Source organism: Balaenoptera musculus, chromosome 3 (genome assembly GCF_009873245.2).
Source record: "Balaenoptera musculus isolate JJ_BM4_2016_0621 chromosome 3, mBalMus1.pri.v3, whole genome shotgun sequence".
Lineage (NCBI taxonomy): Eukaryota > Metazoa > Chordata > Mammalia > Artiodactyla > Balaenopteridae > Balaenoptera > Balaenoptera musculus.
Genome location: NC_045787.1, coordinates 24,740,340 through 24,760,926, shown reverse-complemented (window position 1 = coordinate 24,760,926; position 20,587 = coordinate 24,740,340). Strand labels below are relative to the sequence as shown.

The following is a 20,587-nucleotide window of genomic DNA, read 5'->3' as shown; positions in this document are numbered from 1 at the left end:
ATCCATAGACAATTGCTTTTATGGGAGGGAAATAAAGGATGGAGATTTGGGATGGGCAAAAATATAGAACTGTCCTTTTTTATCTAAAGCAATTACCATGAGGATAAACAGCTTTCTTAATACAGCGATTCCATAAATAACAGTAGAATTCTTGATGTCCCAGTGGTAAGAAGTCTGCAGGGCCGTGCCAATGATATATATTACTGGTTGGAAGAAACTGTTGTTTACAAGCTAATTATTGTATAACAAGTTGGCTTTAGCTAGCTCTCTGAGAGGTTAAAACAGCAGATTTGGAAAGATAAAGTGTGTATCAGTATGTACATTTTAAAGATCTCTGATTACAAACAACAGTTTGAGAGAATTGAAAAAAAAACAAGTTAGAAAAAAACCAGTTTATTAAGTAATATCATATAAATAACTTGTTACAAAAATTGATTTGCAAAAGGCATATTTACTCTTTGTGAGGAATCACTTTTTAAATTGCATTCTTTTCAAATTTTTACGTCTAAGAAAACAAAGGAAAATAAAAGAAGCCATTTCAAGGAGCGTGTATTTGCCATTTGACTACAACAAAAGGCCCGGCCACACTGAGCTAAAAGGTAATTGTCTCAACCCCATTCTTCTAACACAGAAAACTTTCTCATGTAAACTGTGAAGTTATGAAAATCTCCCTAGCTAGAAATGTGGATGAAAGCTGAGCAGTGATTGTTTCCATCAGGTGTTCTCCTTGCCAAAGACACGAGCGATACCGAGAAAAACCATATGAACTGAGCTCTCCAGTCAGTAAATCTTCGAGGGTGGTATCAGCTTCAATTTATACTTGGGAGTATTTTTAATTAAAAACAATCAATACCAAAAAGCTTTTATTTTTGGGGTTTAAAATCACAAATCACAGTAGGAGAATGCCAAATTGCCTTAGCTTGGTACTACTGAAGATGCCCATAGCAATTATTTTAAGTCCTATTCTTATGCAGTTTACTTTCGAAGCAATGAAAATAATCACAAACAAAATAGTACAGTGGTTTTGAATCGCTCCTATGTTTCTCCCGAGCAGATCAGTTTTACGTTTGCTACACAGCATTCCTCCTGAATGCCTAGTAATTCTATACATATGATTCCTTAATAAACACTAAACTAATAGATCATAGAAAACTAAAAGCTTATAGCAGGTGCCTCTAGACATATTTACGTAAATAGCATAGTCTTGCAAGAAAGACCAAGATCTCATTATAGTGGAATGCTTTTTCCACAACGCTGGGTCCATGCCTCATTTGTCAGATTAACCCCATTTGAGGAGAAATTTGAGTTTGTAGTCCATGCGTTTTTAAAAAAAGGGAATTAAGCAACTTGTAAAAGCTCTTTTGAAATTAATCTAATAACCCAGTGGCTCTTCGGCTAAGTGCCTGGTCCTGTCTGAAATACAGTGGGTAATAGGCTTTGTTTCCATTTGACCTCCTTTCAGCACTTTCATCTGCTGGCTCTGTCGGGCAAACGTTCCCCCCAAATTAAAAAATGAAAATGCATCATAAATAAGGTATTACCAAATGGGGAGTAGATTAAAGATTGCCTCAGCAATGCTTAAATTAAATTGACAATGCAGAGACCATAAACTTCTGGCTTTAAAAATGAACTATTTCTTTATTAACTTTTAACAAGTGTGTGAGTCAATGTATTGCTCTGCACAGAAAATATGGTCAGGGTCCGATATTTTTTAGCAGAGAATTATCCCTTTAGAAAATTATTCCATAAAGATGCCAAAGGGAGATTAAAAATGCTGCAGCCGTAAGACTCACTGAACTTTTTAGGAGATGATACTGTAATTTTGTATTCTCTAGAAAAGAAAGCTGCTGTCAGACCTCAGGAAATAGTTTATTTTCCTGAAGACGCACACACGAAGTCTTAATCTTTCCACTCTTATAATCTGATAAAGGAGGCTGGGTTGTAGTGGTAATAGTAGACTGCTTGGATTTTTAATCTCCTGTCACAATTCAAAAAAGATTTCATCTAGATAAAAAAAAAAGAATAAAATTACACTAAAATGATCCTTTTCAGAGGATACCTTTCAAAATAGTGGAGATCATGACTTTTTAGTGTTCTTCCAAAGTAATTACACCACTTCAACACTAGTGACTATGAAAAAATAATTTATTTGGTGGTTCGTTCGGTCTCTGGGGAAAATGAATTTAGCTGTACCTGCTTTAAATATTTAGTTTGTGCCCAGGAATCAAGTTTCTTCTTTCCTTTCAACTGCATACTTTTTTAATGGTCCTCAAGTATATAGAATTGAGGAATGCCCAATTCGTAGTTTATACATGATTATCTCCAATGAAATACCCATTTCAAGACAAAGCATTTCGTATAAGGTATTGCTCAGCAAATCAGAACACCTCAAATGTATGTATTACTTAAATGTTTAAATTTAAAAATTACCTAAAAATGAAACTAATGAAAACATTCTGAAGTTAATTTAGATCCGTAAAATTTGGATGCTTCTAAGACAGAGATTCAACTTATAAGAACTTATTGTACAACTTTTTGGGAGCTGAAAATGAACACTAAACCAAAATTTTTATACTGAGTTAGAATATAACACCAGGTGTTATTCCATCTGAAAATGGAGTTGATTTGTATACAAACCTCCCTATATGCACCTAAATTGTAAAGCTAAGAAAGCTCTTACAAAAACATATATTTTCTGGGCCCAGGTCCCCTCGCTTATGGCTCTATGAAACCATTTTTGATTCTCCCTCATTTGATTTAGTTTTTTATTTGGGAATGAATGTTTTCCAGGCCTTTCAGAAGAAAGTGCCATGAAGTGAAGGGGCTTTAAACTTATGCACAATAGCTTAATGTTTTAAAAATTTCAGCTTATTCTAGGGAACATCTCAGTGATGAAGAAACTTTCCCCTTTGAATAGAGGGAAAAAAAAAAAAAAAGTGAGAAGGGCCTCAAAGTCCTTGAAACAACCCACAAAGGCAATCTCCCTATATTTAATGAATTTTGTTTCTCAGTGATTAAAGCAAATATTAAAACAACTTTACCTCTTCTCAATTTCCTTCTTTCTCATCACAAACATCTAATATCAGGACAGAGACAATGTGAAAACTGAGCTGAAAACTAATGTTTTCTCCAGTAATCATTCATGTCAACCCAGGTTCTTGACCTGATGTCTTGGTGGAAGGAAGTGAGACCAGCACAGAATGCTGGAACTATGGCTCTTATTGTTTTCACGACATCAGGCAGCTTTAATTTTAGGAAAATATTACTCAGTCTTGACATTTATAGGACCCTAGTGCAAAATATTCAGCTCCAATCTATCCAATTTCTTAGAGATTCACTTCATCATCAGCTTTTGTGGTAAGAGATTTAACAGTTATTTGAATACTTAGTCATATTAACCTGCTCTTGGTATAACTGTCCCATCTTCAGGGTGGAATAAGATAACTTCCAATTACACCTCAGAAATTCCACTACAGAACTTCTTACTTTCACTTAGGAGGAGAGTGTAAACCTTACCCTTAAACATGGAAGTTGCTGGCGTCAACCCACACACATTCCAATTAATGCCAAAATTTCAAAAGGAAGACTTCTGATGATACCTTTCTTTTTACAGGACTATCTTTCTTGATATACTTTATTACATGACATGAAATATAAGGATAGAGAGCTCTTAAATTTTACAGTAAGTTGTGTGATTAAGGTGCTGTTCTATTGCTATAAATAACTAGTTCTTATTAACTTTACTAAGCTATCTTTTTTTCGACACTTACCTGTGACTATGATATATATCGATTCATTACAGTGAAGCCCTCCTGTAGTGTTTTGTCTGCGTTCCTGTGTGTGTGTATGTCTGTGTGTGCGTGAAGAACTAGAAAAGAAAACCTTGTAAGCAGGAAACAGCCCAACCATGAAATACTTGTTAGTATACAGGGAAGTCCATCCATTCAGGAAACACAAGGAATAATATGGTTGTAAAAAATTTTCACTCTCACTGGGTAACCCAAAAGACTATATTTCTCTTATTTTAAAGGTGCTGTCTTTACTTCCTGGGTAATACGCCTATTTAGAACTTAACTACTAAACAACAGTGTGTTTCCAAATAGAAAGTATGTGCTGATAGGACATTATCCCCAAATGGAAATGGCACTAAGATTATCTGTAGAAAATTAACATTAATTGAAAATAAATCCCTAAGACTAATAATTGAAGTCAGCATATTCTTAAGTACATATTATATACATACAGAGCCTGTTTTTTTCAAAGTTTTCAAAACAAGGATGTTTCATTACAGTACTTTGGAAATTTCTGATGACTGCACAATGTAAGAGTCTAATGACAAAAATCATTAGAACAGCGAATGAAATAAATGATTTGAACCTGCCAAAAGGATTAGTTCAGTTCAGTTGGGTCCTCTGGATGATAACTATGATGCTAATTGCATAATTAGAGAAATAATGGATTCGATGGATTGTACATTACTTTTCTGTTGCAGTTTGAGACCATTACTTTATCATTAGTTCAAAGACAAGGATGGCAGGATTGCCGTGGAAACAAAGTTAAAAACAATGAAAAAATTTTAATGCTTTTGAAAGTCAGCTATCATTTTAATTACAATCTTAAACACCCTTGTTGAAGGGAATCCAAATTTTCCCTTTGTAAGCGTCTTCCAAACATGTAATATGTAGGTTTTCACCATGATTTCAATGTCCGTCTATATGTAGCATGTTATATAAATATATGGATATTTCCGAACGTGAAGGACAGGGTGTCAAGTTCAAGTGTGACTGGCTCTTACCTCCCCATTAGACTCTGAGAGAGGGATCTGAGTTTTATTTAATCTACCTTCACTAATGCAGCTTAATTGTATAAGAAGTATCTGAAGAATATGAATTATTTTACTTCACACTGCTACTTTCAAGTATATTAGAATAATACTGACAATTACAGACAAGGAGTTAAAACTTTGTCTCAGAAAAGTTCCTTCAAGAACTTTTGAAACAATTTAGACTTATTTGTAATTAGCCTACTGATGGCTGAAATAATTTCAAGTGATCCATGATACATTTGGTGGCCCAAACTTTAAAATATGCTAAATATTTCCTTTGTTAACATTTATTAGCTATTTTTCTTTTCCCTTTATATGGTGCAAGGGCAAACTTTTGTATGTCTAATATATAACAAATTATGAGTCAGTGGCAAGGAATGAGGTCTTATTAAGATTTTTTTTTTTTTTTTTTTGGTTATCTTTGAATGTTACCATTTAATTGGCATCATTTCCTAAAGAAGAAGGTGCATCTCAAAATACTGGTGGATCTGATGTTTTGAATAGTCATCGGTGCCAGAAAAAGATCATGAAGGATAAACAGGACTGGCAAATATCATTTTAAATTCTTTGTGACAGAAATACACACCCATATACAGTTCATCATCTCCTTGTGAGCTGATATACCAGGAACAGTGGTTCCTCCTTCATTTCTTTAACTAAAACTATATTTTTATAAAGTATAATCCCTTATCCCATTAGCATGTGAAATGTACAGAGCAGTCAGCTGACCTTGAGTCAATGCAAGGTAGTAAGAGACCAGGCCAGTGAGATTGAGCATGTTCCAAACCTGCACTAAGAGAACAGGGGAAAAGATTCCTCCCCGGCCTCTCCTCCAGCACGGTGCCTGTTGGACTGACATGGTTAACTGGATGCACTAAAAAATAAACATTTGCCTCTCAGAAGCTCATAAAAGTGTACTAGAAAAAAAGTCTCTGACGTTGGATCCGCACGGACTGCAGCCGTTGACTTTTGGAATGGGTAGAACGGAGGACCCTTCACGGAGCGGTGGATAAATAGAAGGAAATAGCCACTTCACATGTCTCAGTGTCGTACTGGAAAATGAAAAAGGCAACATATCAGGAGTCCTTGTCACTGCCCACCCCCCCGTACATATCTGCGAGCTTTTTGAACCGAGGCCCCCAGTCACTAAGGTAATCGTAGTCCTGGTCTCCATCCGTGGTCACCGACTCCAGCGAGCTCAGGGAATCGGCCACCGACCCGGTACCCTCGTAGGCGAAGGTGGCCAAAGAGTCGTAGGGCGGGGCAGTGGGGTCCGTGTCATTTTCCTTTAACCTTTGGTTAATGAAATCTCGGACGTCGGTGTTATCACAAGCTGCTGGAGTCCGTCGGGGTAGAAAAAGGGCTTCGGGCACAATGTCCCTGCGTAATTTGCTGTCCTCTATGGCTTCGGGATTCCTTAGGGTGCCGATATCAAAGGCCTGGGTGTCCTCCTCTCCCCCACCTTCGTCGTTGTAACTGACAATGTTGTCTCTTATGTCCTCTTTGGAAATGATCAAAGGTTCTTTTTTCCGCTGTCGCCTGAGAGCTGCAAACAACACCACTGTCACTGGAAGCAGAAACAAAACAGCGAGGGAAGGGAAAGTTAATTTGCCAACCAATTAACGTCAGGAAGAAACACTGCTCCAAAGTGAAGTTTTCAAAATTTTCGAGGAAACTACTCGAGACTCTTGCTTCCTTAAGGATGCATGTGCCTCCACGCATGATCAAACCAGGACCCTCTCCCACCCCCAAATCGAGTAACTACTTGAAAGAAAGTTAGGATTTAAGTAGAGGATAAAACACCTTCATGTTTTGTCAGTAGTTCCTTCTTGCTTTGAAATGGCAGACTAGTTTCAAGGTAAGGAAAAAATAACAATAATAATAAAAAAGAGCTCAAACACAGTGAGAGTACTGCAATAAGAGTGAAAATTATGCTGAACACCTGAAATGCTCTGAAACTGTTTATAAGTGCAAGGCTGGCACCTTCGGGGATGTGTTGAAGGGTTTGCATAACTCCACTTCTAAAATAACTTTTGCACTGATGCCTTCTTTTTTTTCCCGAGAAAAGTATAAAGTTAGTTTAAAACCCAAAGTAGAGATGTGGATGTCTGGATACCTTTCTTACATATAAGTACAGGTAATACCTGCAGAGACCCAGATACAATTCAGAAAGCCGTTTTGGACTTCAAGATCAGCCAGTTTGAAGGGGGCAGGTAATAGTGCACATGCCAGATTATCTGTGTTTAGGCTAAACAAAATAAACACATTTAAGTGGGAACTTAAAAAATCTCTCAGAGTTTCATGTTCTGTAAGTTTGTTGACCGGAATGTTCGTTCTTTTGATTTTTCCTAATTCGGATTAGAGGCAAAGCAAGAACTGTGTTTAAATAGCTCCTGATGTTTCTTCATAGCTGGTTGGGTAGAAAACAGCTGGCTGTAAAGAGACACATCTACGAATGAACACATGGATGGGAAAGTGAAAACATACTGACAGCTTAGAGAGAAAACAGCCATCCTGGGCAGAAAATGCATTGTTAACCTGGGGTTGTCCAGGGGAGATTAGTACCAGGAACATCTCTTTACTCTCTCATCCATAACATGGTCCAGTTTTTATGAGCCATGCAAATTGAATTATCACAATAAGAATTACAGAACAATGGCTTTTGGTGGATGAGTATATCTATCTCTATATTAATGGATATAGGCACACCCAGGTGTCTATATATTTAACATTTCAGATGTTAATAGTATTAATAATTGGTGATCTATCGAGATAGTTCTATGTGCCAAGCACTGTGCTAAGTGCTTTACATACCGAATCAAATTTAATTATCATAATAGTCTTACAAAGTAGGTACCATCATTATAACTCCATTTTACATAAGAGGAAATTGAGGTTTAGAGATGTCACATGTACGAACAATTGAAATCCAGGTCAGTCAGACTAAAAAGCCTGTACTCTTAATTACCATGCTTTGAAGCATGTTTGGATTGTAGACTATTTCTAAAGGATATGCAATTTTGCTGTTTTCAAGCATGCGGTTGTGTAACGGTACACATTCTCTTTTGCTCCTGATGCCTCATTTATCCCTTTCATTCAGGGTATTTATTTATTTGTTCATTCAATAAATATTTATTTAGTGCCAACTCTGTGCGAGGTATAGTTCTAAGCATTATCAATGAAAAAAAAAAGATCAAGAGCCTGTCTGAAAAAGGGAGGCAGGGGTGGTGGTGGTGGGGTGGTGGATAGAGACAGAAAAAAACAATGTATGTCATGAATAAGGAAATTATTAGAAGGTGATAAGTGCAATGGAAACAAGAAAAAGTAGGGCAGAGTAAGGAGGATGGGAAGGACTTCCGTGTACGTTTGAGGGGCTGTATATATTTTTTGGGGGGAGACTGCATCATTGAGGAAGTAACATTTGAGCAAAGAGACGAGGAGTTATCCAAGGAACTATCTGGAGAAGAGGACAGAGCTAGGAGGAAGGCCACGGAGTGGGAGTGTGCCTGGAGCGTGTGAGGTGCCGGGGAGAGGAGAGGAGTCGGAAGGGCCATGTCAAGTGGAGCTGTGGATGCTTTGTACACCTTCACTTTACCCGGGGGTCCAGGTGGGTGGAAAATTGCATGGCTTTGGGTGGAGGGATGCTCTTAATCTACCTTTTATGCTGGTTTCCAGTGTGACGCGGATTTGCAAAACAGAGGGTTGTAAGTAAGGACAGCCTTTGGGATAGAGAATAGAATCAAGCTAACTGTTGCTCAAAGAAATAAATTCTGATGGACACAGGTTCATTCCAACATTTAAGGCAAGATAGCAGGCATTTATCACTTCCTGATTTTTCCCCAGCTTAAGTTGCCTATATCTTGTCTTTTACTCCTGTGCACACCTGAAAGTGCAATTGTCTAGAAGACAGAGGGCGCATTCAGTAATTTAAAGGCATTTGTGCACTGCCTAATTCTCCTACTGTTACAACTGCCTGTATCTTTTCTTATTGGCCCAATGCACATCTGAACAGAATTTCTTGAGGGTGTAACTGTCTAAAAGGAAGATCTTTTTCAAAGCTAACTTTTATAAACTGAAAATGTGAGTTCTAAGCACATGGAACAAAAACACTCTGAGAAAGTAAAATGCTGTCTTCTCTGTAACTGAGCCCTTCCCTTTTCTCTACCCCCTTGAGGCCAGAGGACAGCAGTGAGATATTTGGGGCCAGGGTGCTTGGACAAATTTGTGTTCAAATCCTATCATAAAACTGGAAGGTAGCAAGGCATCTGAGATCAGCAGATCTAGGTTCACTTAAACGATCTGACCTTTCTAAGTCAGTTTCCTTCTCTGTAAAAGAGAAGCAATAACACAGTGCCCAGTGTGAAAGTTATTATGCCAACTCTAAAGCACCAAAGAAGCATGAGATGTAGTAGTTGTTTTTACTGTTGCTTTCTTGACAAAAACAACAGATGCCACATGATCCACTTTCTTGACGGCAGATTTCCTCCTATATCACTGTGGCTTTCCTTCTCTTACCAACTCTCCGGTTTGCTGCCACTTTCTTCAGTGGTCTTATTTTTAGTTCGAGCTCTCTTTCAGCCTGAAAGTTACACTGCATTCTATAAGTTCATGGAGAAAATAGAGTACAGTGTGGAAGCACCAGGGGTCGGCAGGGTAAAGACCTGCGTTTGGAACTTAGCTCTACCACCTGTTAGCTGTGTAACTTGGCTTCACACCCTGGGGCCTCAGTTTTCATATGTAAGATGCAGATAAATATAGACTAGATGGTTCTGAGGATTAAGTGAGAAAGACATTTGTAAAGCATCTTGCCCAGTGTCTAGCCCATGCTGTGAGCCTACTAAAGATTAGATCCCATTTTTCTCCTTTTTAATTAGGTACAGAATTCCAAAGAGACTAGACAAGATGAGGGAAACACTGAGGCAAATTAGAAGTAATGGGGAGACAGTGAATTCACTGGAGGGAAAAGATGAAAAGAGAGGACATAGGGAGCTGGTTAGAAGGAAACTAAGGGGGAGGACAAAGTGGGTAGATGATGAGGGAAGGGAAGCATGACCTCTATGAGATGAAGGCTGGCTCTTCCTCCGTAGACCATGAGTCCATGGAATTCTTCCTGAGTACGGTATGCCAGTCTAGCCCTTCTAAAAATAACCTCTTTTTTTATCAAAAAGAATATTCATATCTTTCTCTTGGAAAACAATTTTTACAGACTCACACCATTAGAACACTGATTTGTCTTTGCATACTGTCAGTTTTTATTTATCCTCATATCTTAAAATACTTCCCCCAAATCTTAGCTGACAAAGAGAATCACAGTTCTTTAGCCGAGTTTCAAGACTCTGTTATAATTAGCAGAGTTGATCTGGAACGTGAAACTCTTGAACAGGGATTCCTAGGCTTTCTCTTCTTGGAGAAATGGAGGTTTTCCTTCCCTCTTTTCGAAGTCACTATATTGTCATTTTTTAAAAAGGAGTTTTTCTCCCTCTGTGAAATCCGGGTTAACTCTGGCTTACTTTTTTCCCCCATGGTGTAGGCAAGCTTCTCAAATCTTAACTTTTTTTTTTGAAGGGCTGCATTAGCTAACATTTGATTTCTTAGTTCACAACAGTCAAGGGACTTTGGAGCATTTTGAGCTCAACTTGTGCACTTAATTAGTTGGTTGGGGGTAAAAATTTCCTTTGAATCACCGTTAGATCTTGATTTTCACTTTTATTACATTCATTTCTTTTAGGTCGCAGATTTATTTCCTTAGTCACAAAAGTTATTTATTATTGAGAGTCTGAGAAATAATAGACATTGTGTATGTGGCAATCAGAGAGCAATACTAAGAAGGTAGTTATTTAAGTGGGTGGATCCAAATAAGTTTTCTGAGTTAAAGAAAATTTCACCATTATTTATTCTCCTGTATGAGAAAAAAAAAGTCATCACATTTCTCTTTCCACTTTCCCATTGATCTTTAAACTTTACCTTTGTAGAAATGGCCTTCATCACATACCCCATGCCCAATGACTTTTGTCCTTTGAAAATTTAACGTTTGCCAGGTTAAATATTAAACAACAAGTGAAATGGAAAGGGCATATTTATATTGCCCTTGAATCCCCCTGTGATTCATTCCCAATCTGATAGAAAAGATATTCTTTTGGTGGAATGACTCCCTGGGTAGGGAAAGACATGGGCAAGTTTCACAGCTGTTCATTCTCCAAAGCCATTTTCAAGCAAAAACTAGTTCATGCGTGAACAACATAAGATTCTCAGCACATAACTCTACTCACCTAGATCGGGCTGTATGCCTTACTGGGGGAGGCGGATAAATCTAGAGAGCCACAGTAACAGTGTGTGCCCCTCAGCATGGGGAGATAGGATGCAGGGAGAAGCAGTTTACCTAGTAGGGTCACGATGCACAGCAGGATGGCAACCAAAGCCCCCGTGCTCAGCCCCGTGGGGTGGACGAGGGCCTCCGCGTGGCAGGACTGCATGTTCCCTTGGTGGTCACACGCACAGACCCGGACAGTCACTGTCCCAGTGCTGCTTTGGACTGGGTAGTCATTGTCTGATATGACCACAGGCAGGAGATAGGTGCTCATCTCGTGTCTACTATAGCCATTTTTCCGAGTTAAGATTCCCGCTGTGTTGTCTGGAACCGGAAAGCAAAGTGGTGAATGGAAGTGGAAACCACGTTATATATTGGATCCATTGTGATGGGAGTAGACAGATAATAGATGCAGATATAGATATATAGACAGACAAGGCAACTTGGGCTCATTTACCTTTGTTGTCTTGAATGGTAAAGTTTGAGCCACTGGCTGCTTCTGGGGCCAAAGAGAACGAGAATTGGTGCCCGCTGTAAGGGTCATCCTTGTCAACGGCTCGTACGGTCTGAATCAACTAAAATTAAAACCATAAAGCTGCCATCAAGTTTTGCTAACTCAAAAGTGTTTCTTACAGTTTTGCAGTAAATGGCTTGATCAAATGACTTCTAATTTTACTTTTAAAATGATAGCCTCTAGAAAATTTACAATGAATCCACTGTATGCAAAGAACTAAAAGGCTGGAAATAGAGGCAGGGACAATACTTTGTTGTGGAGCTGTCCTGTGCACTGTAGCATTTTTAGCAGCAAGCCTGGTCTCCTCCCTTCAAACCAGCAGTACCCTCTTCCTTGTGACAATCAGAAATGTCCCCCAGACATTGCCAAATGTCCCCTGGGGGGCAATATCACCTGGGTTGAGAAACATGGCCCTAGAGTGATACCAAGCTATAAAATATCACAATGACCTATGACAATATTGCAACTTAAGTAAATGGAGGCACTCTTTGGACAGCCTGCTTAGAAATGCAATCTTGGCATATACATAAGCCATCAACCTGCAAAAAAAGCTAGTTTGAATATAAAACACACAACTTCAGCTTCCCATTTTAACATGCATTTTAACAGTGCACTTCTATTTTGACAAACTGTAACATAGTTTTTATATCACTGGCAGAAAAGACCGATTTCAGGTGGGGACAAATGTGTAAAACAGTAAAACATTCATGAATTTGTACTACTTGTACAGATGGGCAATGTAAGTAAGTGAAACTATGAATTATAGGCAATTGTAAAATATGTTCTAGCTTTTACTTTCCACTATATATGGTAATTAAAAGTATCTGCTCACCAATAAAGATTTTTCCAATAAAACTGTGACTAATCTATTTTATATCAAAACTTAAGACTGATTTGGGATCAGCATCAGTCTTTGATGAACTTCCCTTTCTTAAAAACTGTTTGTCCTCTTATGCAAGTTAAACATTCATCCTGGTTCTTACTTAGAGTAATAATTTTGTTGGCATTTATTTCATAGATAATTCAAAACTTGCCCTCAGCTCTGTGTATCATCTGAATTATTAGAACATCTAAATTAATCTGAGTTAATCAATTTACTTTCTTATGAAACTCACCTGATCTGCTTTTGCTTTCTCACAGACAAAGGTTTCATAGAATTCAGCAAATTCTGGAGGGTTGTCATTGACATCTAGAACTTTAATATACAGTGGTACTCGGCTGCTTTGCTTTGGATTATCTGCAAAATGCCAAAAAGAAAGGAATAGGCATTTATATGTTGATGGCCAGTCCCCTTTAGATGATGGTTACTCACTCCTTTCTCATTCATACATAGATTCCCCACGGCTCCTGTGAGGACCGCAGTGCATAATGTATCATCACAGTCACAAAAAAAAAGTAGAATTAGATTGTTTGGTACTTCTGGAGTTGGATACACCTGATGGAAATATCTAGGAGACAAAGCTACTTCTATTGGTACAGTGCAACTGTATAACAAACCCCAGAGTAACACAAAATAAAGAAAAGCTCTCCAGAAAAGGAATTTTAGAAGCATATTTTAAAGGAAGCCAAGGAAGTAGGCAGATGGGAAAAATGTGGGCAGAAGGAAAAAGGATGGGACAATAATGATTGTTAATGGTCTTAGTTTTTTAGTTTGAGAGCTAGACATTGTGCTGAGTGCTTTGTTGTATTTTATTTAATCCTTATAAACTTCTGAGATAAATATAATTATTGCCCCCATATTATAGATGAGGAAACACATCATATTATAGATGAGACACAGAGAAGTTAGGTAACTTGTCCATATTCACAGAGATAGTAAGGACTGGAGCCTAGACTCAAACTTGGGTCTGTCTGACTCCAAAGCCTAGGCTGTTCATCTAGGATAATGATAGAGCAGAATCAGTGTTTGAAGACCTGAGATAAATGAAGTATTTTGGCTGTCATCTCTGATAATCTCCTGAGTAGTATGGAAGGCAGATTCCTGTTCTAAGAATCAGGAGCTGGAGTCTCTTACCTCAGGTCTCTTCACTCACTTCACTCATGTCTATTTGTTTGTTCACTTATAAATATTTAATGAGCAACTAATATCTAACTCGTGCCAGCCACTATTCAGGGTGCTGGGACACATGGGGAACATAACAAAGATCCTGCTCCCTGGAGCATTGTTTTTATGGGGGTAGGCAAACTGTAAACACATAAATATATAATGTGCCAGATGGCAAATGCTATGGAGAAATTAAACAGGTAAAAGGGACTGGAGAGAGATGGAGGTGCTGCTTCGTATGGGATGACCAGGATTGGCTTCTCTGATGAGATGCCATTTGCATAGAGATATGAATGAAGAGAAGGATTAAGCCATGTGAATATTTCCGGCTCTCGAGGTAGAGGAAATGGCAAGTGCAATGGCCCTGGAGTGGGAAAGAGTTGGTTTAATACAAGCTCTTGGCTCTTGGCATCAAAGGTAGTTAAGAAGTTTGGACAATAAGATTCTTAGGCTCCTTTGCATCTAAAATTTTGCTCACATTATTCTTCCCAAGTTAGAGCTGCAGAAGATGAAGTTTTAAAAGATCTTTATCACTAGTACTTTCAAAGATATCCTAGAAATATTAAATCTTAAAAACAGAAATTTTTAGGTACACGAGAGGACTACTTCAGTAAAAAATAAAATTTCATGATGTTATAAAAAATGATCTTTTCAGTGGGAAATAATTTTGTAATTTTAAAGCTTTAAGTATTCTCTGTCATTGGTATCCACATTAGTCCACAAAAATTCTGAAAATCAAATTCCTACCTAACAAATTTATAATGAGGAGTTCTTATCACTATCAGAAAGCAATGCTTCATTTTGTCTTTGTTGGTTATTTGTTATTCTATTCAATATCTTTCAGTCACTTCAAATCTCATGAGTTATGTTGACAAAGAATATTACTGTATTATACCATTTGATATGGAGTATTTCACACTAGATACCCCACTGAGCTAAAAACGTTTGAACTTTTAAAATCAAAAACAAAAACTAAAAAATGAGCTACAATTTAGAAGCCTATTTTCAAACATTTAAATGCTATTTTAAAGGTCCTTTTTCTTTCATCTACTTAGGTCTATACATTGTGTTTACATTACACAGTTTTCACTGTATATAACCATTTTATTTGAAGTATTCCTTTGGCCCTATTTTTCTCCGCCTTAAATTTCATGGGGACTGCCATAAAATTCTTTCTAAACATTGTGTTGATTAGTATTGATGATTAGTATTAGTCACTTTGGTGTACCATGAAAAAGTTACAATTTATATCTCTTAATTCTGTAACAATTTTGAAACAGACATTCTACAGAAAGCTAAAGGATGACTATCCAAAAGATTTCTAAACAATGCCTACATTTTAGAATATACTTGATCCCAACCCCTCCTCCCGGCCACACACACACACAACGTCTGTGAGCCCATTTCTTTTAGCTGCTTCTGTAATGTTCTGATTTATAAGCTTTTTGGAATCAAATCCAACATGTACCAATTCAACCTAGGTTGAGAGATGCATTCCTGTTTTATTGTTCCCAAACTGCAGAACTTCCACAGTTGCTTCTGCATTTAGGAACGAACCAACACGTGTCTAGAAGAAACATTAGTGCAAATCATTACAGAGCTCTTTCCCTCAGTAAGTATCGAGTGGGATCATCAATACACGGTGACGAGTTTCAGCCGCATTTCACTAGCCCTTGTGGAGATGCTCTGTCAATCAGAGACAGCAGTGGTAAAAGTGTGGACTTACTGATCTCTGTTGCTATCACTGTAATGTTGTGCCACAGCAATGTTTCTCGGTCAAGAAGTTTCGATGTAAAAATTGAACCATTTCCAGAATCGATGTTGAATATTCTGTCCATATCTGTGTGTCGATCAACAGAATACCTGATAATGCAGAGCAGAATTTAGAAAGGTTTTCTTTGATTTGCTATTCTCACATCCTAAAACTATTCCCAGAAAATCTGTTACATGAATTTTTTTCTACCTGTAGCACGTATTTGAATATCGGTAACTTAATATTAAGCAAAATATTCTGATAAATTATTTCTTTACAATTGAGGTCTTAATAGTATACCCACTAGACAAGTTGTATGATTTTGAGTATCATTACTAAAGTTTCATTTTTTAAAAATGTAATTTAGATCAAGTTTATATAGTAATTGTTACATTTTAACTTAAGTTTTCAGACATTTGGTTAGGACTTTAATGTGTGTGTGTGTGTGTGCATAAGTAGGGTTATTGGCCATTTTTCTATTATTCATTTTATTTAAAAAATCGTTATGTTGAAAAAGCAAAAGATGGTTAACGTGGCTGAGGTTAGTGAATCTGGAGAGGGAAATAGCAGGTGAGCTTGCGGAGAGATCCACAGTCGGGATTGTAGAAGGATGGGCTGGCTGTGGGGAGGAGTTGGAGTTTATTTGAACTTGATGTGGATCTTCCAATGGATTTTAAGCAGAGGAGTGTCACCATCTAACTCATGCTTAACAAAGATCACTGGCTGAATTGTGGAGAATGGTTGGACGGGGCTGTCACAAATGATAGGAGTGAAGAACAGGATTTGGGGAAGATCATAAGTTCCAGTTTTGATACGTTGAGGCTGAGGTGCCTGAGGAAAGTTCAGGAAGCTCAAGATAAACATCTGGACTGACAATCTAGATTTCCTATTCAACTCTCTAGGAAGAGAACGGGGAAAAATGCAAAGAATGGAGTTGCTTAAAGGATGAACGGGAGAATGGAGACCCACAGGGACTAGAACAGTGCCCAGAGTAGAGTAGGAATTTGATAAAACTTTAAAAAGGAGAGTTTGGAGAATTCAAAGAAAACCAAGAGGTGCTTTAGAAACCAAAACAGGACAAAGTCTTCAACGCTGAAATTGATGAAAGACTAGTAGATTTTGAGAAATGTTACCTTCTTTATAAATTTATTACTAGTGTCTGGAATAGTCATATGTAAGGGGAAAATATGTATACACCCTGTTTTTTTTTTTTTTTTTTTTTTTTAATTTTTATTTATTTATTTATGGCTGTGTTGGATCTTCGTTTCTGTGCGAGGGCTTTCTCTAGTTGTGGCAAGCGGGGGCCACTCTTCATCGCGGTGCGCGGGCCTCTTGCTATCGCGGCCTCTCTTGCTGCGGAGCACAGGCTCCAGACGCGCAGGCTCAGTAATTGTGGCTCACGGGCCTAGTCGCTCCGCGGCATGTGGGATCTTCCCAGACCAGGGCTCGAACCCGTGTCGCCTGCATTGGCAGGCAGATTCTCAACCACTGCGCCACCAGGGAAGCCTATACACCCTGTTTTATGGGGGGAGCATTAAAGAGAAAACTCAGAAGAAAGTTGATATGCGAAGGCCATTATGAACAAAAAATTGCCTATTTCAGCTGGATTCTCAAAATGTACATCATGATAGGAGATTTTAAAATGTCAACTCAGTAGAAATATATTTTAAGTAAATGTACTACCTAGTCATACACTTTTATGTAAAAGTCATAATGCTTTTAATACATAAAAGCATTATGAATGCTTTTAATAAAAACTCTTGGGGCTTCCCTGGTGGCGCAGTGGTTGAGAATCTGCCTGCTAATGCAGGGGACACGAGTTCGAGCCCTGGTCTGGGAAGAGCCCACATGCCGCGGAGCAACTGGGCCCGTGAGCCACAATTACTGAGCCTGCGCGTCTGGAGCCTGTGCTCCGCAACAAGAGAGGCCGCGATAGTGAGAGGCCCGCGCACTGCGATGAAGAGTGGCCCCCGCTTGCCACAACTAGAGAAAGCCCTCGCACAGAAACGAAGACCCAACACAGCCAAAAATAAATAAATAGATTAAAAAAAAAAAAAAAATAAAAATAATAATAATAAAAACTCTTGTTACTAACTTGCAAATAGTGTACCATGTTCCAAGATTCTATTTCAATTAATTATTTTGTTTTAAAGTACTACTAGTGAATTATAATAAACAGTGTTATCTTAATAAAATCTATTTTTGTCATCTAGCAGGTATCTAAAAAATATATATTACATTATTGTAGGCTATTTAAACTTGATTTTAAAGAGAATTAATGAAGTTCACAATGGATACATATATGTCAAGCTGGAATTTTAGTTTCAGTTTACATAAATCTAGTGTTTTATTATCAAAAGGGTTGAAACAGGTGAAACATCTACTGTTTTGCCATTTATGTCATGAATCAACATTTATTAAGAATTTAGCCAATTGCATTGAACTTGCTTGATCACCTTTCTTCATTTTTAATTTGAGAATGATAAATATTTATAGGACATAATTACCAAAAAGGAAATCTCAGTATTCATAGCCTTTGTAAGGAATTTAATAATTTTCTACAAATATATTTTTTTCTTTCATGAAAAATGTCAAGTTTAAGACATGATGCTTATTGCCTTTATAAGCTGTTAACAATTATACACAGCAGTAATCTTTTCTTGCTCTTTGCCTCTTTTCTTCCTGCTATAGTTTTAAGTTTTACAAGTAATCGTATTTTCCAATTAAGCCTTGAAATAAAGGGTAAGGGGTGAGGAATTTTTACTTGAAGGAGGCTTTTGATTTTAAAGAGAGAGGACTATTTAGGAAATACCATAATTGTGTATTATTTTCTTTACTTAACTGGGGATTTAAAAATTAATAGAAAACCTAAAATGTCTACATTGTTTAGGAAAGATATCTCATTTGAGGCACACAAGGCCTCATTTGTTTGTTGTTTTTCTTTCCAAAGTAATTTCTATTTATATCCAGAAATTTACTGTCCAGTCACGTTAAATGTAATAATAACTGATGAGGAAAAAGGTAACCAATCTCATCATGATTATAGCAGAGCATTCTGCTAGGTACCTCATTTTTTTCCCTAGAACTTTATTGTATTCTGTGATTCAATAATTTGTCCTCTCATGTATCCTGAAGGGAGATCTGTGGGTCAGGAAAAGAAAATGTGTTTGCATGTAAATTTTTCTTGATAAGTGTTCAGAGTGACATTTTATAAGACTTCCATGGAAATCAAAGTACACTTGTGATATGAAGTTGTTGGAAGAAAATTATTTTATGTGATTAAAGAATTAAAGATTTGTGCTTACATAATGATAAATCATTGTTTGGGGGAAGAATTCTCTAGTATTAATTGTGCACCTAACATTGTGTCTAGCACTTACTTGTGCAATATTTATGTCTTGAATAACCAAAAACTATGTGTGGTTGTAATTTCCAAATATAAGAATCAGTTTATCCTATAAAAAAACCCAGTGGAATATGCATCTATATACTAATATATCTATGTGTATTTTTATCCTTAAAGCTATATCTATATATGAAATCCATATGTACCAAGGGAAGGCTGGCTGAAAAAACTTTAAAATTAGCTGACAGCCAACCTAATCTGACTAGCTAACTACTTCCTGTAATAAAACATAAAATAAATGCAATGGGTAAAAGTGCTATTTGGTATAAAAAGTAAAACAGACATAAAAATGAAGCCTACATTCCCAGAAGACATTATCTCTTTCAATTAAAAGCATGTTGACTGATCAAAGAGGTAACCGAAGCTCATATTTATAAACTTCCAGCATTAGCACTTTTAAATTGGTCTTGATGTTGACTTGCTAAAATTTTTGTCTTATGCAGTAGAACAAACTCTGCACGTTGGGAAAGTACTTAAGATTATTTGTGTTGTATGAGCAGAGGCCGTCATTCATTTTCCTTATTAATAATGTTAAATGTATATGGAGGAACACTTGACCCATGGGGCTCTCATGTGGCTGCTTTGGGTTGCCCATCATCCAATTTAAGGAGTCTACAGGTATTCCAGTAGAATGATAAGACAACAGAGTCTGTTTTCCCAAAGATTTAAAATTATTCCCTGAAAATAAGCCAGGCATTTTTGAGTTTTAGATGTGGGACTTGCCCTGAGGTTTCATTTGGACTCAATGGCTAAAAAGTTGAACTCAAGGGCTCAATGGCTAAAAAGTTGGAAAATGACTGCCTTAGAGCCTCAAACTCTTTCATCTGCAATAATATTCTTCATGCAGCAGCCAACGTGATCCTCTTAGAGAGTAGTTTTGGATTAGTTAACTTTTCTACCCAAAGCTCTCCAGCGGCTTCTTACCTCAATCAGAATAAAATCCAGTGGTTACCAGCGCCTACAAACCCCAGTAGGCACTGCTTCACTCACCACCTACCAAACCTCCCTGCCTGCGCCCCTCTCTCGGCTGCGGAGGCCTCTACTCCTACCTGCCAAGCCAGCTCTGATATCAGACCTTACCCTTGCTTTCCCCTCTTGTTGGCATGTTCCTCCCCCAGATAGCAGTGTGGTTCATCCCTTCATTTCATTCAAATCTTTACTCAGATGATATCCAACAAGGCCAAGCCTGACCACGCTATCTAAAATAGTACCCCAGATACCCTTTGTTTTCTATACTCTGTCTTATCTTACTGCTTACACTTTAGTTTCACCTGACATAGCATATATTTATCATTTGCTTATTTCTGTCTTCCCCAATTAGAATGTAAGCTCCATGAGATCAGGACTTGGTACTGTTCTCTGTCATATCTCTAGTGCCTAGAACATGCCTGGCACATGGCAAGTGCCCTGATCAGAATAGATCTGTAGACTCACTGGTACAGCTTCTCAGTCTGCTTACTTTCTTTATGAGGAATAATTTACACAATAATATTCTGGTTTAGCACTTTTCTCATCTAGTCAACTAAGCTACTGGTAAAGGCTCGAAGTTGTTGACTCCAGTGCTTTCATGATAAGAGTCTAGAATACTTAAGCAGCGGTGGTCTCAAAGGGCAATGAGGCTTTCTTACAACATGATTTACAACGAAGGTGTAAGGAAAGTACAGGGAAAATAGAGCTTGCTTACATAGTATATATTTGGATTCAGCTCTTTAATTTAATTTCCCCAGGATTTCACAGA

General features: G+C 37.6%; 1 protein-coding gene across 2 annotated transcripts in view; it reads right to left on the bottom strand.

Moving 5' to 3' along the window:
* Positions 1–1,998: 1,998 nt before the first annotated feature.
* CDH6 (cadherin 6) overlaps positions 1,999–20,587 on the bottom strand; it is a 129,959-nt gene continuing 111,370 nt past the window's right edge. For both annotated transcript variants that reach the window (XM_036848580.1, XM_036848579.1), the window contains exons 8-12: positions 15,417–15,553; positions 12,762–12,883; positions 11,590–11,707; positions 11,205–11,456; positions 1,999–6,392 (exon numbers count right to left, since the gene is read on the bottom strand). In XM_036848580.1, coding sequence (XP_036704475.1) covers positions 5,902–6,392; positions 11,205–11,456; positions 11,590–11,707; positions 12,762–12,883; positions 15,417–15,553 — 1,120 coding nt within the window. In that variant the 3' untranslated portion in view covers positions 1,999–5,901. The remainder of the gene's footprint in view (positions 6,393–11,204; positions 11,457–11,589; positions 11,708–12,761; positions 12,884–15,416; positions 15,554–20,587) is intronic.